Source organism: Talpa europaea, assembly GCF_964194135.1.
Source record: "Talpa europaea genome assembly, chromosome: 11".
NCBI classification, from domain to species: domain Eukaryota; kingdom Metazoa; phylum Chordata; class Mammalia; order Eulipotyphla; family Talpidae; genus Talpa; species Talpa europaea.
In genome coordinates, this window is record NC_140078.1 from 100,357,287 (window position 1) to 100,378,574 (window position 21,288).

The 21,288-nt window shown below is 46.8% G+C and overlaps 1 protein-coding gene across 1 annotated transcript; it reads left to right on the top strand.

Annotated features, from left to right (window-relative positions):
- Positions 1 to 4,123: 4,123 nt before the first annotated feature.
- On the top strand, positions 4,124 to 20,715 carry EMC3 (ER membrane protein complex subunit 3; the record flags this gene model as incomplete). The annotated part of the gene is made up of 8 exons (XM_084247306.1): positions 4,124 to 4,278; positions 12,051 to 12,108; positions 12,443 to 12,536; positions 14,722 to 14,826; positions 15,526 to 15,607; positions 17,271 to 17,350; positions 18,073 to 18,155; positions 20,587 to 20,715. The coding sequence occupies 8 exons, from the start codon at positions 4,124 to 4,126 to the stop codon at positions 20,713 to 20,715; spliced, it is 786 nt and encodes a 261-aa protein (XP_084103432.1).
- Between the last annotated feature and the right edge of the window lie 573 nt (positions 20,716 to 21,288).

Below are 21,288 nucleotides of genomic sequence, written 5' to 3' on the forward strand. Positions count from 1 at the left end.
ATGCAGGTTCTGAGAAATGTCAACACCTGTATCTGGCCAATACAGGCAAATCTGAGAGATACACAGGTTTATTTTCACGCCACTGCAATAAAGCAAACATCCCAATAAAGCCAGTCACATTTTTTTTTTTGTTTCCCAGTACCTGTAAAAGCTGCTTACATGGCCTCCCTGGTGGCGCAAGGGGTTAAGTCTCAGTGCTGCTAAGCTAAGGCAGCCACTGCAGCTCAGAGTTTGATCCCTGGCCGGTATGCTAACTGGCAATATTTATGTATGCATAAATAAATAAATCTTCTTTAAAAAGCTGCTTGCACTACATATACTGTCATCTATTAAGTGTGCAACAGCACATGTCTAAAAAACAATGCATAGACCTTAACTAAAGACAATCAAGACAAGGAGATAAGCTGTTGGAAAAATGGCACCCATAGGCTTGGTGACACAGGGTTGCCACAAACATTCCGCTTGTGAAAAACCGCATCACCCACAAAGCACCAGAAACCAGGGTATGCCAGTATGCCATTTGATGAGGGCACACACAGGCCCCTTGTAAAATCCGCACAACCAGGCTCCAGGGAACAGGAGATTAGCTAGACCAGAGAGAAGCTGACAACAGTAAAGAATTCCAGCAGACCTGTCCCTGGCAGTAAATGACTCCAGCAGACCCCCTCCACAGGCAAGGCCCCTGCCCCTTGCCTGCATGCACCAAAAAATTCAAGCAGTGGCCTTGTTATAGGGCAACCCTGATATAAAATAAAACAGGTTGCCTGGCTGTGGGTCCTCACCCATGCGCTTAAAAGGGACTTATGAATACTCCACTACAGGCACACACAAAAGGTTCATAAAAGGTTTATTTACAAGGGAAAAGGAAATAAGGAAAATGGACAACTCAGGGAGAAAATAGGGAAATAAATTCTTTAATGCGTCCTACCCGATCTGCCGAGCTGGCGGAGAGCCAAAATGGGGGAACGCCCCCAAAGCCCACGTGTCTGGCTTTATACCAACCTGGCTGCTTAACCCCACCCTCAGGTCCCAGCCACCTTCCCTTTGGTGGTGATGGGATTTGGAGTGGGGGTGGAGTCCACAAAGCCTGTATGGAAATAGCTTTAGGACATCCTTTTCCCCCTAACAACCTGACCTGCTCTCCCCATTTCAGGGCTTGACTCTCCGCCTGCAGGGAGTCGTCCCTCACAGAATTTCAATAAAGCCCACTTCTGGTCTGATAATCTTGGCCTCCTTTCTTTTCTAACACCCCTCCTTTCAAGGTTTGTTTACCCAGCTGCCTCTTACTGAAGTTCTCTACCTAATATTCAAGATCCTTCATCATCTAGCCCCATTCTACCTCTTTTTTTAAAAAAGATTTATCTTTATTTCTGCATACAAGAACTAGGGTATAGGGCCTCCCCTGTGGCGCAGCGGTTGAACACTGGGCTGCCAAGCTGCCCACAGCCTCTGCAGCGCCAGTTCGATCTCCGGCCACAGGCAAGGGTCCCACATGGTGCACAGACCTCTCCTACCCCACCTGCTACTCCCCTCAGCAGTGTACTTCATCAGTCCACCTGTTCTGCTCCCCGCTCTGGCTCTGGTGAATTCTCTCACCCTCCCGCGCTTCTGACTGTACCCAGTGCTTGTATAAATAAATAAATCTTTAAAAAAAAAAAAAAAAAGAACTAGGGTATAGGCCAGAGGTGGGGGGAGGGGTGGGGGGTGGTGATGATTCACCAGAGACAGAGTGAGGAGAACAGGCAGTCTACTGAAATACACTGCTGAGGGGAGCAGCAGGTGAAACAGGATCCAGGCAGGTGATAACTTGATAGTGCCGAGGCTTTAACTCCTGCGCCACTAGGGAGGTCACCATTCTCTCTTTTTTAACTCAATGATTCAATCCTATATAATGGGGACTGTGCTAGTGCTGCGGTTATAAATGTGAACAACACAGGCATGATCCTTGCCTCAGGCAGTTTATGTAATTCTTTACAGGTGTATAAAGGAAAACACAGGGTGCAATGAAGGCTTAGAAAGAAATTTAGTGTAAATGGGAATGGGGGTGATAAAGAAAATCAGGGACAATTTTTCAGGGATAGGCTCCTGAGAAAGTGGTTTTTAAGCTGGGGCCTGAGGGTTGAAACAGGAGTCGGCAGAAGAGGTAAGGGAAGAGTAGTCCAGGCCGATGCTGAAACAGGAAGCCACTTGCAGAATTAGTAATGAGACCGCAGAGGCAGGTGAAAGCCTCACTACAGGTGCCTTCTATTGTTTTGTAAACCAGAACATTCCTGGTGTCCCAGCCTTTGCTTAAGGTTTTCTTTTCACCCAAGATTATCTCCTCTGCCTAGAAACTCCTGGACATCCTTAAGTACTGGGCCCAGTGTTATCTTCCTTGAAAAATGCTCCTCCAGGGCCTCCCCTGTGGCGCAGGGGGTTGAGGGGGGTTGAGGGTTGAGAGCAGCATGCTGAGCGGGTCCCCCGCTGGCTGTGGAGATACTCACTGAAAGCTCTATGCAGGGGCCAGGAATAAGAAAGCCCACATAGAAAAAGACAAGATGGCCCTGACACCAGGACCACTGATACCATCAAACCCATACTGAAGCCATAAACAGGAGAAAAATAACTTGGCTCCATGAAAAACAACCGCCTAAACCTGTTTTCCCCGCCCCCTGCCAACCCAGTTTTCCTGCCTAACCTCTCCTCACCCTATAAAAGGGGCATCTCTCCCTACAACAGGCCCGGCTTCAAGGACCCCCACCTTGGATCCCTGAGGTCCACCTGGGCCACAGTAAATTTTCCCTTCCTTTGAGAAATTTAGCCTGGCTCTCCTTTTCTTTACCATGCCAAACCTTTCACCCACATGGCACAGCTGACCTCTCCTGTCTCACCCGCTGCTCCCCTCAGCAGTGGATTTCTTCAGTCTGCCTGTTCTGCTCCCTGCTCTGTCTCTGGTTAAGCCTCTCACCCTCCTGCGCATTTGGCCTGTACCCCAGTTCTTGTATGCATGAATAAATTAATCTTTAAAAAAAAAAAATGCTCCTCCAGTCCCTAAGGGAGTTTGCGACTCTGGCTTCCCCCTCCTAGCCCAGCAGCTCTTAGACTAGACTATGCAGTTCCGTGACAGCAGAAACCCAGACTCATTTATCTCGGTATCCCTATGGCCTCCACCGTACCTGGGCACATCGGGAAAGAAATCTGAGACTATTCACTACAAGAGAATAGGTGGCAGGCAGGTAACCACTATTTAAATAACTATATTAAGTGCTTCGTCCATAATTTATTCCCCACAAAGAGCCCTGAGGTGGGTACCAGTATTATTCTCTAATTCTGGGGCAGAGCTGGGATGCTAACTCGGGCGTCCGGCGCCTGCATCTCTTGGACTCCCACCTAGACCTACTCTTGATTATTATAATGGTTTCCCCAACAGCTACGCAGGACTTTGCACCGGGTCCCGTGCTCAGCTTTTTCTGCACCCGCTGCCTCGTGGCTTAAGAGAAAAAGGCAAAAATGACAATGGCCAGCACGTCTACCCATCTCCATGGGACACCCGGCGGGGACAGAGAAACCCGCGGCCTCGAGGCGTCATTCTGCAGAGGGAGAGACCCAGGCGGCGCCGCTAGCAGGCAAGCCGCAACTCTGGGGGGCTGGCTGGGCCCTCCGGACCCGGCCGCCGGGGAGGTTCGGGGGTAAAGCCCAAACAAACTGGGCTCTCCGCAGCGCTCGAGGAGGTACCTGAGGGAATTACCCCACGAAAGGACGAAAGACGAGGCTTGGGGCGCCGAGGCGAAGGCCGGGTGCGGGGGACCCTCGGGAGCAGGCGGAGGGGCCGCGGAGCCTCTGGGGGGGACTCGACTACCCCACACAGCCGGGAAGCCCCGCCCCTCGTGTTTGGCTTTCCCGCCCGGCGCGACGCTTACTGACGCTACCGGCGCGCCCCCCGTGACGTCAAGCGTCCGCGCCGGAAGTGGACGGCCTGCGGCCGGGCTGGGAGCCGTGTGCCGGAGCCCGAGGAGCAGGAGGGGCTCGGGCCAGCCAGGCTGAGGGGCGCCAGAAGGCCCGGAAGCGAACTCGAGGCCGAGCCCCCGCACCCCGGGGGACAGAAACCCCACTACACCCGGCCGGGAGCCGGCGCTGTGTGACGATGGCGGGGCCCGAGCTGCTGCTCGACTCCAACATCCGCCTCTGGGTGGTCCTGCCCATCGTTATCATCACCTTCTTCGTGGGCATGATCCGCCACTACGTGTCCATCCTGCTGCAAAGCGACAAGAAGCTCACCCAGGAACAAGTCTCCGACAGGTCAGCACCATCCCCGCCTCCGGCAGCCCCACTCCATGACCTTGGGCAAGAAGGTGCCGGACTTACATGTCAGTTTGCGTGGGTTCGAGTCGTGCCCACGGTAGCTGGGTGACCTTGGCCGAATTATGTGTTGTTTCTGTTTCGCCAACTGTAAAATGAGGTTGGTGACAGGATTTTTTCCCAGAGCAGGCGTAAGGATTACATTTTAGATAATCTCTGCAAAGGTTTTAGGACGGGGTGGGGGGAAGCGGGGGATCTCCCTGGTGCCGCAAAGGGTTACCTCTCAGCACTGTAAAGCTGTCGGCAGCCTTTGGAGTTCGATCCCCAGCCAGGGAGCTGACTCACTTGGCGCAGCACACCTCTCCTGTCTCGCCTGCTGCTCCCCACTCTGTCTCTGGTGAATCCTCTCACCCTCCTCTGGCCTACACCCCAACTCGTATATGCATAAAGTTAAAAAAAATAAATCTAACTATTTAAAAAAAAAAGCTTTAGGACAGGATTTGGGGCTATCCAGTGCTCCAAATAGTGTTGCGGTTATTAGTCTAGTCACCACCCCTCTGTGGATTTATGTAGCTATGAACTATCCTGTCCTACCTGTTTCTTGGGGAGAATTCCAAGCACTTTGCATTGTTGGCTTTTAGTCTTTGTAACATCCGATCAAATAGGTGTAATTATACTCACCTCATTCAGCACCTGTTTTATGCCGGATGCTATGCTAAGGACTTCTATCCATTAACTTATTTGAATTTCAGTGTAACTCTGAAGTAGATGCTCTTGTCTCATAAAAACTGAAACTTAAAGAGGCTCCATGGTTCCACATCGTGTCATTCAGGACTTAAGCCAAGACTTCTAGCTCCACTATACCACAGCAGTCACTCAATTATTTTTCTGGAGCATCAGTTTCAGAACTAATTTCCTGAGGATAATATTTAAAAGTCAGGTTACTGCAAAAAGAAGGCTACAGCAAGAGGCAGGAAGAGCTCAGACATTGAGCACTGATTGATTGCTGCCAATCAGTTGTTCTCATTTCATCCACACAATTACACTGAAATAGATCATCCTAAACCCATTTTTACACTTGAAGAAAAGGAAGCCCAGAGAAGTTAAGTAGCCTTTCCAACACAACCAATATAGTAAAATGCTGTGCCAATAATTGAGCCTAGACCATGTTTCTCTTGTGTCAGGACTGCAGGCATATCGGGCGTACTGGCCATATGCTTAATTGGTTCAGGGGCTATGCAGAGTATCCCGTGTCTTAAACACATAGAAATGTATGTGGTTGCATACAGCTGGGAATCTGGTATTTGCTAAGGCTGTCCAGCCATAAAATGTTACCACTTACAGAGACACCTTCAAGTGTAGAACTTCCTAATAGATGAATTTTAACTTGAGAGTCTGACTCTGAGGCCTCCCTGGTAGCGCAAGGGTTAAGTCTCAGCACTATCAAGCTATTGCCAGACACTGTGACATGAGTTTGATCCCCTGCCAGGGAGCTGACCCACATGGCACAGCAGACCTCTCCTGTCATGCCCGCTGCTCAGCAGTGTATTTCAGTAGATCCACCTGTTCTGTTTCCCACTCTGTTTCTGGTGAATCCTCTCACCCCCTGTACCTCTGGCTTACACCCAAGTCTTGTATGCATAAATAAATAAAAATAAATCTTTTTTTTTAAAAAAAAAAAAGAGTCTGACTCTGAAGTTAAATTCTCTCAACCACGATTCCTGCTATTATAGATTTTTTTGCCACAGTTTTCTGCCACTGGCTCATTGTGATTTTTCAAAGCAATAGTTCTGAATAGTGGGTCCAAAGTTCCTTTTTCTAACCCAAAATGAAATTCATAATGGATGTAGTTACATTCAAGAATGTTTTAAAAGAAGTTTTATTGCAACAATCAGGAAAAATAAAAGGAAAATACATTTACATTTCATAAATGCTTTGTACAGCTGTCCTAGAAAGTATAAAGCAGAAGTCAGGAAAATGCACCTGGCTATAAGATCACCATAATTGGTGGGCCTCCCCTTGGCGCAGTGGTTGAGCGCTGGGTTGCGAGGCTGCCCGCAGCCTCTGCAGCACCAGTTTGATCCCCGGCCACCAGAGAGGGTCCCACCAAAAAAAAAAAAAAAAGATCACCATAATTGGGACAGGTTCAATCTGTGTGAACTACTTAGATATTACAGAGAGCAATGTTGTCTTGGATGTGATTTTCCTAAATGGTAAACTGCTCTTGATAAAGTTCAAAACAAAGTGCAGTTTTCTCTATACAGTAGACTCCCCCCACCACTTTACAATAATAATCTGTTCCACAGATGCAGTTATATAATGAAAAAATTGTAATGTGAACCCAACAATACATGGATATTTCATTATTTGTTCTAAGACAATTTTCAGCACATAGCTAAGCTTACATAATACTGTGATTTATACAGTAGAACAACAGAAATATTAAGAATTTCATTTTCATGGACATTAAAAAATGAAATTAGAACTATGTAAATTAACTTAAATTAGAAAAGGTTATATTACAATTACTTAGAGTTTGCTAATGTGGTTGGTGGAAAAACCAAACTGTCATACCAATCACTAACTTACACTACCATCCTGCTTTTTTTTATCATTTTTCATTTCAGATTTAATTGAAATTTTCTTTGTAATACACTCTTTGGGATCCATGGCTACAATTTAGCACAATATTTTTAGGCAATTCAACAACCACTTGTGGTAAAGGATACATACAGTCAGAAGCAAACATTTCAATACTGAAAAAAAAGTGGATCCATGCAACAAAAGTTCCTTAAACTAACAATAGGCTGTGATTGACTCACATGCTTACAGTTATTCAGATGCCCCACCCACATCATTTGTTGGCAGCAATCATAATGTAAATATTAAACCATAAAGTGATTTATATTTTAACAGTACGGACTCATCGTAAAGTGATTTGACTGTATAGTCAGCCAATTATAAAGTGGGAGTCGACTGTATTTACTTAGTGGTTGTGTACCTGTAAATGTAGTGCATATAGACATCATTCCCTCCCCCCCCAAAAAAAGTGGAAGTAGGTTTGATGGCAGACAACTAATAACAATTCCGTGAGATATTCATAAGTAGTGTGAGACATGAACAGTTCTGGGTATTACACAACTGCCCCGGCATTGAGGGACACTTAGCATCCCTTGTTAACCCTGACAGTTGACACTGATTCTCACTTTTTTACCCCACCCCATCCTTGGACAACCCCAAAAGTTCCACAGATGTCCCTAAGGCCCACTAGAGGGCAGTGCCACGTGGAGAACCACCAGGTCGTCATTTGAATGTGGGTAGAATGCTGAGCAGCTGGTTCTGAACTGGGCTAAGTCCAAGGCAAAAGATGTTTTTTAGTTGTAAAACTTTCCTCTGAATGTGGTGTAAGTTTCTATTAACCTGGGTGGTAGCGAGACATTATGTAAATTATTAAGCTTTTACTACCTCAAAATTTAGTATTTTTAAAATGTATACAAAAATGAAAAATGCATTAATATACACATATTTGTGGGTAGAATGTGTGTAAAAGATGTTCCTAAGTTTGAAGGGGGAAAAAAGCAAACAAACTATATAGGACTCTAGTTTGAGAAATACTTTAGAAATCAAAGTTTTACTTGAAGAAAATTTTTTTAATTGCAAATTACCACTGCAAAAGAGAAGCTTTAAATTTATATATAGTACAAGGTGGGTTGGTTGGTTTTGTTTAAGCTATTAGTGGAAATGAAAATGCAAAATTAGAAACTGGGAGAATTTGCAAACCCCAGTACATGTATGGTTCTCAGCGTAATAAGCCCCATGTTCAGAATACACAGGGTAATGTTAAGCTTGTCGTCATTCAGGAGGCTAAGCTGCCTCGAGGTCACTCTTCTCAGCACCAGTTCTACAGAAGTGCTCAGCGGTGTAAATATAGACCTACCTGAATTTCCGTTCATCACAGTGTATGTAGAAGTCTTGACTTATCCACAGTGAACAAGTTTTTACTGCTGACCTTGCATGTTTCCCGCCCTGTGCTGTGTACTACCAGGCACAAAATAAGCCAAGTCTGGATCCTATTCTCAGTCAGTTTCAGTCCAAGAGATAAATGCAAAAGAAAAACCATTAATCTAGTGCTTAGGATTTGCCAAGTACAGCGGTAACCGCTTAGAATGAAGCAGTATATGAATATCCATTAAAATTATGGGGCCTCCCTGGTGGCACAAGGGTTTAAGAAGCAACCTATGAAGCTATCCGCAGCCACTGCAGTACGAGTTCGATCCCCGGCCAAGGAGCAACCCACATGGCACAGCGGACCTCTCCTGTCTTGCCCGCTGCTCCCCTCAGCAGTGTATTTCAGTCAGTCTGTCTGTTCTGTCCCCCACTCTGTCTCTGGTGAATCCCTTCACACGCGCGCGCACACACACACACACACACACACACACACACCCGCACCTCTGGCCTGTACCCCATTTCTTGTATGCATAAATAAATAAATCTTAAATAAATAAATAAAATCATTTAGTACATCCCTTTTGCCCTTTTTTAAAAAGTGTAGTAAAAAAATAAATATACCATCTTAACTATTGTAACATGTACAGTTTAATGGCATTAACTATATTCCTATTGTACAACTGTCTACTTCCAGAATATTTTCATCATCCCAAACAGAAACTCTAACCCATTAAATATAACGCCTTCTCCCCACCTTGAGGCAAGCACCATTTCTTCTGTTTCTATATGAGTTAGGCTTGTTTTTCAGAATGCACATTTACATATAATTAGTGTTTATCTTTCTCTGACTCCTAATTTCACTGAGTATAATGTCCTCTACACTCGTCAGCGGCAGGATTTCCTTTGTTCCCGTGGCGAATAACACCCCATTGTACGCGTCCCACATCATTGTCACCCATTCACCCATGGTGTGGCACTCGGGCTGCTTCCCTGTCCTGGCTGCTGAGCATAATGCTGCAGTGAGCATGGGGATTCCAAAAGTGGGGTTGCTGGGTCATACGCTAGTTCCCTTGTTAACTGTTGGAGGAGCCTCCACATCATTTTCCGTAACAACTACATCTATTCATATTCCTAGTAACAGAGGTCTCCTTTCCTCCCCTTGACTCTTTTTTAAGATTTATTTTTATTTATCTATATAAAAACTGGGGTGTAGGCCAGGGGTGCAATGGGTGAGAGGATTCACCAGAGACAGAGTGGGGAGCAGAATAGGTGGATCTACTGACATACACTGCTGAGGGGAGCAGCGGGGAGACAGGAGAGGTCTGCTGCGCCATGTGAGTCAGCTCCCTGGCCAGGAATCGAACTTGTGCTGCAGTGGCTGGTGACAGCTTGGTAGTGTTGAGACTTTAACACCCTGTGCCACCAGGGAGGCCCTCCGCTCCATCACTCTTAAGATAAAGATTACAATACAGTGGGACTCTTAAAAAGGGAAGGAAATATTACGAGCTATAACATCAGCGAATCTTACGGACATTATGCTACGTGAAGTAAAGTGGACACAAAAGACAAATTAACTAAGATTCCATCTTTGTGAGCCAAAATCATAGAAACCAGAAGTAGACTGCTGCTTAGCAAGGGCTGCGGGGAGCAGGGGAAAAGAAGAGGTGTTGTTCAGTGGGTACGGTTTCAGACTTGTAAGCTTAAAAAGTTCTGGAGCTCTGTTTCACAGCAATGGGAATGCATTTGCCACTGCTGAGCTGTGCTTAGATATGGTAAAGAAGGAATGTTTTTTTACCACAATTAAAAAAATACAGTGGGGGGTCTCCCTGGTGATGCAGCAGTTGAGCTGCCTGCAGCCTCTGCTGCCCCGGTTCGATCCCCAGGTGCTCCCCGGCCACCAGGCGAGAGTCCCACATGGCACAACAGACCTCTCCTGCCGCCCGCTGCGACCCTCAGCAGTGTCCTTCGGTCCTTCTGCCTGCTCTGCTCCCCGCTCTGGCTCTGGTGAATCCTCTCACCCTCCCGCGCTTCTGACTGTACCCAGTGCTTGTATAAATAAATAAATGCATCTTAAAAAAAAAAAAATACAGTGGGACTTGCATAGCCTAGTGTAGTCTGGCTCTTGCCCATCTTCCAAGACTCACTTTCCCCAAGTTTCCCGTAGTTCCTTTTCTTCCCGCTTATGGGTTTTTCTCCCCGCTTATGGGTTTTTCTCGTTCTGAGAGACCTGTACTCAGTCCTGCCACAGGACTTTTGCCTGTACTCTTCTCTCCAGCACTTGGCCAAGGTAGTCTCTACTCTCGCTTAAGATGGATGCCAACTTACTCACACATCCTCAGCAAGCTTTGCGAGACCTTGGCTTCCCAGGCTGTCAGGCCCCCGGCGTACGCTCCCATTTATACCATCCGGCTGAATTTCACGTGTAGTCCTGCGGTTCTTATGTCTCGCTTCCCCACTGGACTTGAACCTTCGAGATATTTGCTTTCTAATCGCTGTTCTTATCACCTAACATAACACATGGCACTCACGAGCACAAGAAATATTTGTTTGCTAAGAATCAGTCTGTTAATTGTACAGAATATGAATGAAGGCGAAGGAAATTCAAATCCTTTGCCTAGCATAGCTCACCAATGGCTGAGTCAGGATTTAAAACCATCTCTCTGATACCAGAGCTTAAATTTTTACCCGCTGTTCTCTACTCAGGGCTGCTGAAACTGTTGGTGGTGAAGGACAGATTTTTTGTTTGTATTTTCTACTCTATGTCAGGCTCACACTTTGATCCCATATTTGGATGCTGTGACAGTGTCACCATAAAAGCCTCTGAACCCCTATTCTCAGTGTCTCAGGCCTTGGAGTGGCTTTAGATTCGCTCCCAGGAAGCAACGCACTGTCTGTTATCTCTGTGTGCCCCTGTGTGGAGCAATCAATTGTACAGTTAACACAGTCACGGGCAAGAGGAGGAAGACCCAAGAGAATTCCACTGGGACATTGGGCAGAGTTTCATGGAGAGAGTAAGGCTTGAAGAAAGTGTTGATCCGGGTAGGGTACGAGTGTATTCCCAGCCTCTGTAGAAACTGAAATCTGCATGTAGTTCAGGAACTGCAGGTGCTTTGTATTAAAGAGTAGCGAGTGAGAACAGCAAGCAGTTTGTGTTAATTTCTGTCAAGGATTTCTATTAATTCCCGGAGGGCTTTTTTTTCCTCATTAAAACGCTTTTGAAAACCTAAACTAAATCTGTACTTTCATCTCTGCTCTATTTGGTATGTGTGTCTCGGTATCACCCACTTGTATTGCACTCTGTGATCAGTCAGGTTCAAATGTCACCAATACTGTCATGTGGTAGCTCAGTAAATGTTTATTGACAGCTCGGCCAGCAGCCTGGATCCTCAGTGAAACTTCTCTTTGCTGCCAGATAACAACCGTCTCAAGCCCTGGAGCCATTCTTTGTGGGTTTGAAAAGTTCCTTTCATCCTCACCTCCCTCCACTTGCCCCCACCTCTCTTCAAATTTTTACCCTTTTCACTCAGAAGGTTCCTGCTTGGCTCATTATAAAGTAACAAAAAGCAATGTCTGAAAAGTGCCATCCTGAGAAATCTTTGTTCAGAAACACAGTCACTTTTGAAAGATGGCTTTTTTGAGAACCCAGTTGCTAGGTTAAATACGTTATGTTGGTCTTAAGGGTGTTTGTATTTTGAGATGTTTCTCGCAGGACTGTCGCCAAAGAGGCCCTCTCTTTTGTTTAAATAGGCCTTCTACTTTACCCTCTCATTTTCTTCTAGTGTTTCGCTTTTTAAAAATCTCATTGTCTTGGTTGTATTTTTCAGTCAAGTCCTCATTCGAAGCAGAGTCCTCAGGGAAAATGGAAAATACATTCCCAAACAGGTACTCATTTATATTTTATTAAAAGCTCCATGATTCGCTGTTGAGGGCAGTAGATATCTGAATGTTTTATAAGGGGACCCTTTGGGGAGAGCTGAAGGCTGGCAAGTCTGGGATGAGGCTGTAGCCAGCGGTGCCTGCTGTCATTGTGACCTCACCCTCCTTAGGAAATTGTTTTTAAATGTGACTCAGCTAAAGTGTCAGGTTGACTGCCAAGTAGGTTGCCAGCTCTGAGTGTAACAGCATATTCAAGGGCCTTCTGACTAAACCTTGGGGGGAAGTTTGACAGTTTGCTATGTCATCCTTTTGAAACTTAAAGGGCTCTTTTTTCTACTAGTCCTTCTTGACACGAAAATATTACTTCAACAACCCAGAGGATGGATTTTTCAAAAAAACGAAAAGGAAGGTAGTGCCTCCTTCTCCTATGACTGGTATGTTTATTCCCTTCCCGTCTTTAAGGAAGATTTTTAACTTCAGGTACTGTTTGGAGGGGTGGGGGGTGTTTTGTTTTAAATGTTAAGTTGTCGAATGTAGTATCCTAAGGAAGCATAGAGATCATCAAGTACAGGGCTCTTTGGAAGGAGGTAGAGTTCTCTTTTTCAAGTGAATCTGGGAAACTAGCATTGAAAGTAGGTTAAAAAAAAAAAAAGCAAAACAAAAGCCGTGGGCTGAGAGGGCAGGAAAGCCGGAGCCACCGGCCCTCGTCTCGGCTGTGCCGTCCCTCAGGACAGAGGGCCCCGTGGGGCACCTAGAAGAAGTGCCTGCCCCTGCTCCCAGCTGGCCATTGCTTCTTCCTGAATGAGGAGATGCTTGCACTGCTCCCCACACCAGCCATCCACTTGTCAGACAGGACTGCAGGGCCCCCTACGACTTGTTGCTTTACAGATTTATTCCAGTGATCCCAGGATGCGACAAATATAGCATTTTTGACCAGATGCAAAAGAATGTTTTATTCTGTGTTGACTGACCCTCATTTGAGCACCTATTTCTTTAGGAGCAACAACCAGAATTTCAATCCAGACAGGAGGTACTAGCATTTAGTTTAGTAATCCTTTTAAAAAAAACTTACGGGCCTCCCCAGTGGTGCAGTGGTTGAGCGCTGGGTTGCGAAGCTGCCCGCAGCCTCTGCAGTGCCGGTTCGATCCCTGGCTGCTCCCCGGCCACCGGAGGAGGGTCCCTCAGGGCGCGCAGACCTCTCCTGCCGCCCACTGCCTTCCTCGGTCCCTCTGCCTGCTCTGCTCCCCACTCTGGCTCTAGTGAATTCTCTCACCCTCCCGCGCTTCTGACTGTACCCAGTGCTTGTATAAATAAATAAAAATAAATCTTTAAAAAATATATATATAAGAAGCCATTTAAAAAAAACAAACAAACAAACTTACAAGAACCAAAAGACCAATAAATAGATGAAGAGATACTTGACCTCACTAAAATCTGTGGAGCAAATTAAAATAATTTGCCCATTAAATAAATAGCCAAAAAAAAAATAAATAGATAGATAGATAGATAGATACTTAAATTGGCAAAGATTGAAAAACTGGACCAAAACTGCTGCTGTGAAGATCATGGGAATTAGACCCTTTCACGGTCATTGAAGGACAGTGTGACTTGGCAGCATTGTTTATTAGAGGAAAAAAACTGGAAATAATGTATTGATTCCCCCCAAAGTGATAGGCGTGCCACACAGCAGACTCCTGTGCAAACACTAAAATGGAGAATGACACCACTTGGAGATACTGTTCACAATATAGTAATTTTTTAAAAATTTAAGCAGCGTCTGGGGGAGGGGAAGCCTCCCTGGTGGCACAAGAGGTTAAGTCTCGGCACTACAAAGCTATCTGCAGCACAAGTTGGATCCCTGGCCAGGGCGCTGAACCACATGGTGCAGCAGACCTCTCCTGTCTCCCCACTGCTCCCCTCAGCAGTGTATATCAGTAGATCTGCCTGTTCTGTTCCCTACTCTGTCTCTGGTGGATCCTCTCACACCCACGCACCTCTGGCCTGTATCCCAGTTCTTGTATGCATAAATAAATCTATTTTTTTTAAAGATTTATTTATTTTTATAAAAGAGCTGGTATATAGGCCAGAGGCGTGGGAGGGTGAGAGGCTTCACCAGAGACAGAGTGGGGAACAGAACAGGCAGATGGACCGAAATACACTGCTGAGGGGAGCAGTGGGCGAGACAGGAGAGGTCTACTGTGCCATGTGGGAATCTCCCTGGCCGGCCGGGAATTGAACCTGCACTGCAGAGGCTGCGGACAGCCCACAGCGCTGCACTCAACCCACTGGGCCACCGGGAAGGCCCAAAATAAGTCTTTTTAAAAAAAAAAAAAAAAATTTAAGCAGTGCAGTAAGTGTAATTTCCCTTTATCAGATGTGTTATGAAACTGTGTGGTGCATGTGCGTTATAGACAGAGGACAAGCTGTGCAGCACACTGCTGCCAGTGTTCACAGAGTAGGCCCAGGAACTATCTGTATCCTGTGTTTCTATATCATTTGAATTTTTTACAGTAAACTTATATTACTTTAATTATCAAATAAATTTAGAATGTTAGAAAGTCAGGAGGAAGTCCTGGCCGACAGCGGGGTGACGTCGGGCCGCTTGTGCTTTTGCCTCAGATCCCACGATGCTGACAGACATGATGAAAGGCAACGTGACCAACGTCCTCCCGATGATCCTGATCGGCGGGTGGATCAACATGACGTTTTCGGGCTTTGTCACAAGTAAGTCACCGCCCCAGAAGGCAAGGTGTTCGCCTCATCCGTGTTCCTCTCCCACGTCCCTGGCCTGAGGAAGCCACGTGCTGTTGAGCCGCCAATGCCGCGGGGCCCTGTGTCCTCGGGGCCCTGTGTCCTCGGGTGGAAACCGACAACATCCTTGCAGCAAAACTGTCAATGTTGTGTGGTTTATGGCCCTTTCCCCAGACTGACTGTGAGTTCGTGATGTGGGTGCTTTTTTCCCAGTCAGGACTCAAACAACTGACTTGCTGGTTTGATTCCAGAACTAATTTGGTGTTCGTTTGAGTAGATGGGTGGAGCCTGTGCTATTTCGACTTCACTTTGTCCATTAATCAGTTGTTTTGAGTTTATTCAAGCCACTGGGGTTTCTTAGCCGTGCGGTTCTGTGTGTGTACATTCCACTCGGGTTTAAGGGGTTCGTGCGGGTTCCCGTCAGCTTTTCTGTCATGGCGCAGTTCAAGCCCCTGCTTCGTGAGCAGTAAGGAGGCTGGCGCTCAGCCATGGCACGGTGACATTTGCCTGTTATTTCTTCAGAAATTGACACAGATTTCCTCTTGGAGATCGTTTCCAACAAACTCTGTGCATTTCAGAGCTCCCGGCGCCTCAGGCGCCGAGCACATGCAATTGCACGGAGTGTGCTGGGGTGACGGACGAGTGACAGGAGCTTTTTCTGTCTTCCTGCAGCCAAGGTCCCGTTTCCCCTGACCCTCCGCTTCAAGCCCATGCTGCAGCAAGGAATCGAACTGCTCACATTAGATGCATCCTGGTAAGAACTTGCTTTTAGTAAATAAAAGCACAAACCAATACTAAAACCGGTGTCTCTTAAGGAAGATTTGCAATTTCCATGCCTCACTGGACTAGGATTCTAGAGTTTTTTTCCCATCAGAATGCCACTCAGCGTGCCGTGGGTGGAGACGGCACAGCTTATGTGGGTCCCACAGAAGGAGAAGATGCGTCATCCTCTTCTCTGGGTCTTGGGACTGAGAGCACAAGGCAGATGTGTCCACTCCCTGAAGGTTAACAGATGAAGCCCAGATCTCAGGCCAGGCAGACTTTTAACAATATCCTGGAGTTTATGGGAGTGGGTGTTTGTTATTTTTTCCACAATAGGTGCTGCTAATAACATTAACTCTGCATTGGCGCCAGTCACTGTGCTAGGTATTTTCCGCATATTTTATTTTATCCTCATTCCAACCAGTGAAGTGAGTGGAGGGATTGAGATTGGACTACAGAGTCGGCCACACCCAGCACTCGTGTCTTCTGTGTCACTGTTTATTCTAACAGTAATAAAACCTCAAATCCGAAAAGCCCTTAGAACACCGCTGTAGCATCTGGAACCCTGTAGTGCTACTTCCTCTCCAGATGGTTCTGTCTGTGGCTTCCCAGAGACTGACATAACAGGTAGCGAGGCAAGAGTGGCCTGGGCAATCTTGACTTACCTCCCAGTACCTCTGGCTGCAGGGAGGGCAGGCCAGGCCCTGCACAGAGAAAGTCTTGGTTTGCACAACTCCATAGAGAGGAAGTCTGTGCTTAATAGGAGTGGCTTGACCTTGGCCTTCCAGGCCCACTGGGCGAAACAAAAGCTTCTTGGGCTGCAGAAAAGTTTGTTCTGCTCTTGTCAACATCCAGGCAGGTACATGACTGACCCGCGTGCTGGAAAAGGGAAAGCTGGAACCTGGATATACAGTTGGCTTTCTGTTGGCTGCAGATCAGCGACATTTCCTGAGCAGTGAGCGTTTACTTCCCTGCAGCCTGTGCAGTAGCCAGAGGAGACTCCTGCTGTTGAGGGCCACAGGGATTGGAAGGAAGTGCAGATTCTTCCCCTCCGTGTGCCGTTTATCATGCTTATCTTAGCTTTTATTACATGCGTGTGTATTTAATGGAGGCATGTGGGACCTAAGCTAAGGGAAGCGTCATGGAAAAGTTCAGGACTTGGAGTGGCCTTCCCGGCAGCTGCAGTCTCAGCACTGTGATGTTTCCTAAAAGTCGCTCTAGCCCTTTTTAGAACGGACCCTGCCATCACTTGTGCCTTCCATGAGGGGATGGGGTCTGGTCAGGAGCCTCTTTCTGTTTTTATTAAGTATTCCTGTATTGTTTGCATTTATTATAGATAACAGGTATGTGTTGTCGTAATTAAAAATAATAAATGGTTTCAAGAGACATGGTGTAGAAAGGAACATAAACAAACCTCACAGTCCCTGATGGGTGAAGCACCCAGCTGTGAGCTCAGTCCTTGCTCCTAAAGGCGGAAGAGTCGCCCGCAGGGGGCTGTGACTGCCTGCACGACCTGCTTTCTGCCGCGGATCTGCCTGCATGAGTGGAACCCACCCAGCTGATGTCTCTCTGTATGCTGAACAACCTTGGGGTGGAAACTAAACTCCGTGAGTTTCTGAGGTAATGGCCTACATTGTTTCCCATTTACTTTGCAGGGTGAGTTCCGCATCCTGGTACTTCCTCAACGTCTTTGGGCTTCGGAGCATTTACTCCCTGATTCTGGGTCAGGATAACGGTAAGAGGCCCAGCAGGTCCCATAAGCAAACACTTTGATCGAAGTATCTCCCTTGCCAGCACCAGAAAAAGCAAATATGTCGTGCAGTTTTTAGGACTATCCTGTGCTTCATTCCTTAAATTCGTTGCTAAGTTTCTCAAAGATATTCTCAGAGTCTTCAGAATTTCAGTGTCGGAGTGAAGGTGGAATCCTCCCTGGCAGTCGTGGGACAATGTTTAGTTCCCCAAGTTAGATGCCCTCGTTGAGGGGTCTGGCGCCAGCAGCCTGAGCCTGGAAGGAGGCCCAGGTCAGTGGACGACTTCACTGACGAGGGCTCCTGCCAGTCCTGGTCCTGGCTCTCCTTCCTAATGCCTGGGGCTTTGGTCAAGTCACTGAACTATCCCCATGTGCTGTTCGTTTGTCTGTAAAACAGGAACCTTCCTGGCTAACCTGTGGGGTGGTGGCTAGGGTGGGTGAGGCCGAGTGTGTAAAGTCCGCCAGTGACACACCTGGAAGAAAAGTGACTAGTGGTAATTACCTTTAATTTGAAGTGAAGGTTAGTGCTTCCTCTAGTTACCTTCTCCTGCTGCCATTGTGTCCCCTTTTCAGGAGAGGTAATAGCTGGTGCCTGGTGAATCTATGGTATGGTTGTTAACCTCCGCCCGAGCATCTCCAGGTGTTGTAAGAGGAGGGTGTCGGGTGCTCTCTGAGCACTGTTCTCACCCTTGTGTCTTCTGCTGCAGCCGCCGACCAGTCACGAATGATGCAGGAGCAGATGACAGGCGCCGCCATGGCCATGCCCGCGGACACCAACAAGGCCTTCAAGGTACACACTCCTCCCACCTTCAGTTACCTGAGTCTTTACAACTGGGCTCCCGGAAGGGAATGGAGTACGTTAGTTTATGCGTCTCTTGTTCCTAAGACAGAATCGTCTGTAACGTAAATTCAAGATTCTGAGGAATACACACACACACACACACACACACACACACACACACACGACTATTAGAGCTAACAAACTAGGTTTTTTTTTTTTTTTTTTTTAATAGAGGCATGCTTTTATTTATTTGTTTGCTGGCTTGTTTGTTTGTTTTGTTTATACATGCACTGGGTACAGTCAGAAGCGCGGGAGGGTGAGAGAATTCACCAGAGCCAGAGCGGGGAGCAGAGCAGGCAGAAGGACCGAAGTACACTGCTGAGGGGAGCAGCGGGCGGCAGGAGAGTTCTGCACGCCATGTGGGACCCTCCTCTGGTGGCCGGGGAGCAGCCAGGGATCGAACCGGCGCCGCAGAGGCCGCGGGCAGCTTCGCAACCCAGCGCTCAACCGCTGCGCCACCGGGGAGGCCCCAAACTAGGTTTTAGGCTACAAGTCCAATATACAAGGATCAACTGTACATTGATAATAAAGTGTGAAATGATATTTAAAAATAATTCCATTTACAGTAGTATCAAAAAGAATACTTAGAAATAAATTCAACAAGAAACGAAGACATGTTGAACATTACAGAACATTGCTGAGAGAAATTAAAGAAGCCCTACCCCTGTGGGAAGACCTCCATGTTCATGTCCAGAGGATTGGGGATTGTCGAGATGGCCATGTCCTCCAAATTAATCCTCCAGTGTGACCCCCACCGAGAGTCCACCTAGCTAATCTTTTGCAGAAGTTAACAAGCTGATCTCGAAGTCCATCCAGAAATGCAGGCAATGCAGAGCAGCCCAAAAACTGCTGAATGTGAACTAAGTGGGAGGCTCACACTCTGATTGGAAAAACTACTTCGGGGCTGCAGTGATAAGGCCGTGTGGGCCCAGTGATTGGCACGGTGGAGTAGAACTGGGAGCTCAGAAGTAAATTCTTGCTTCTAAGATCAAGTGACTTTTGACAAGATCATTCAAGGCGGGAAAGAGGCTTCCTGCTCACTCAGTTCAGAGTTTGCTGTTCCGGGGAATGAAGGATTTTAGAAATATTTTATAGTAGCAATGGCCACACAGTGTGGTGAGTGTTACCAGTGCCGCTGGGCTGTAGACTTAGAATGATTAAAAGTGGAAAGTTTTATGTATTTTTGCCACAATAGAAAAAAGCCTCTTTATAAATAATATTTTTAAATGGACCAAAGCCCTGAATATGAGCTAAAAGTATAAAATTCTTAGAAAAATACGTGGATGTACATATGAGCTTGCATTGGGCAATGTCTTCTTTTTTTTTTTTTTTTTTTAAAGATTTACTTATTTATGCACACAAGAACTGGGGTACAGGCCAGCGGTGCGGGGGGTGAGAGGATTCACCAGAGCCAGAGCAGGGAACAGAACAGGTGGCTTGACTGAAACACACTGTTGAGGGGAGCAGCAGGCAAGACAGGAACGGTCTGCTGCACCATGTGGGTTGCTCCCCAGCAGGCTGGGGATCGAACTCGTGCTGTAGAGGCTGCGGACAGCTTCATAGTGCTATGCTTAACCCCTTGCGCCACCAGGGAGGCCCCAGGCAATGTCTTCTTAAATATGACAGTGACAGTACAGTTACCGAAAGGACAGATAGATGGGACTTTGTCAAGATGAAGACTTTCGTGCTTCAGAGGACACTGTCAGGAAAGTGAAGAAAATCCACAAAATGGGAGAAAATGTTTGCAAAGGGCCTGATACTCAGAACAAGAACTCTAAGAATTCAACAAGAACTAGAGAACCCTGTGAAAAATGAGCAAAGATTTTGAATAAACATGTTTCTAGAGGAAGTAAATAAATCCCCAAGAAGGTCATGACAAGATGCTCAGCATCAGAGGCCACCAGGGAAATGCGAGTGGAAGCCGCATCCCCGTGGTTGCGTGATTCAGCCACGCTGGGAATGGTGTGGCCACTTTGGAAACAATTTTGGCCATTCCTCAAAAAGTTAAACATAATTACCGTATTACCCAGCAACTTCACTTTGAGGTAAATACTGAAGAATTGAAAATGTATTTCCACACACAAGCATCTAGGAGAATGTTGGGCGCACTATTCCTAGTAGTCTAAAAAGAAGAACAACCCACAGGCCCATCAGCTGATGAGCATAAACAAAAGGGACCTCAGTGACCTCCAACAATTATGTGATCTTTCTCAGCCTTCGTCTCCTTATCTGTAAATTGGGGGTGGAGCTGAATGGGGAGACAGTGGCACCCGCCTGCTGGGTGGAGGGACCTCACATATGCGCAGCGCCTCCCCAGTGCCTGGCCGGGAGCAGGCCAGTAACAGCCTGCTCTCCCTGCCCGCCCTTCTCTTCCTTGCAGACAGAGTGGGAAGCTTTGGAGCTGACCGACCACCAGTGGGCACTGGATGATGTGGAAGAAGAGCTCATGGCAAAAGACCTCCACTTTGAGGGCATGTTCAAGAAGGAATTACAGACGTCTATTTTTTGAAGCGCCAGCGGGGATGAGCTGTGTCGGGAGCTCAGAGCAGCACTTGTAACTTGCGTGTGAGCCAGAGCCTCTGGGAATAAAAAGGAAGGTGTGAGAGCCAGGGGCCTGGGCGAGGAGGCATCTGTCTGAGCCAGATTCACCTTTCTCTTTGAGACTGGAGAAAATCTGAGGCATGTATAGGGCGACTTAGAGGAAACAGCTATTTTTTACATTTTAAATTTTCCTTCGGGTGACTCCAGTAATGAAAGTCAGAGAAAGGGGGAGACTCGAACTAGTGATGATCTATAAAACTTAGCGACAGTGCAGCCTGCGGACAAGCGTTGTCAGTTACACCACTTCCCACGTGCAGTGAGCCTGACTTCTAATCACAGCAAATTCCTATTTTCCTGGGATCCAGACATCCCGCAATTTACCTTTAATTTTTGTGACATTTTTATAACTTTCTTTACACAAAAACACATTTTCGCTACTGAAAATTTCAGAGCTATGGGTGAGGGGAGTGAAGCGTTTTGTGTGCTTTCTGAGCCTACAGAAGGACGTGTCAAAACCTTGCTCAGATAAACTTCAGAGTGA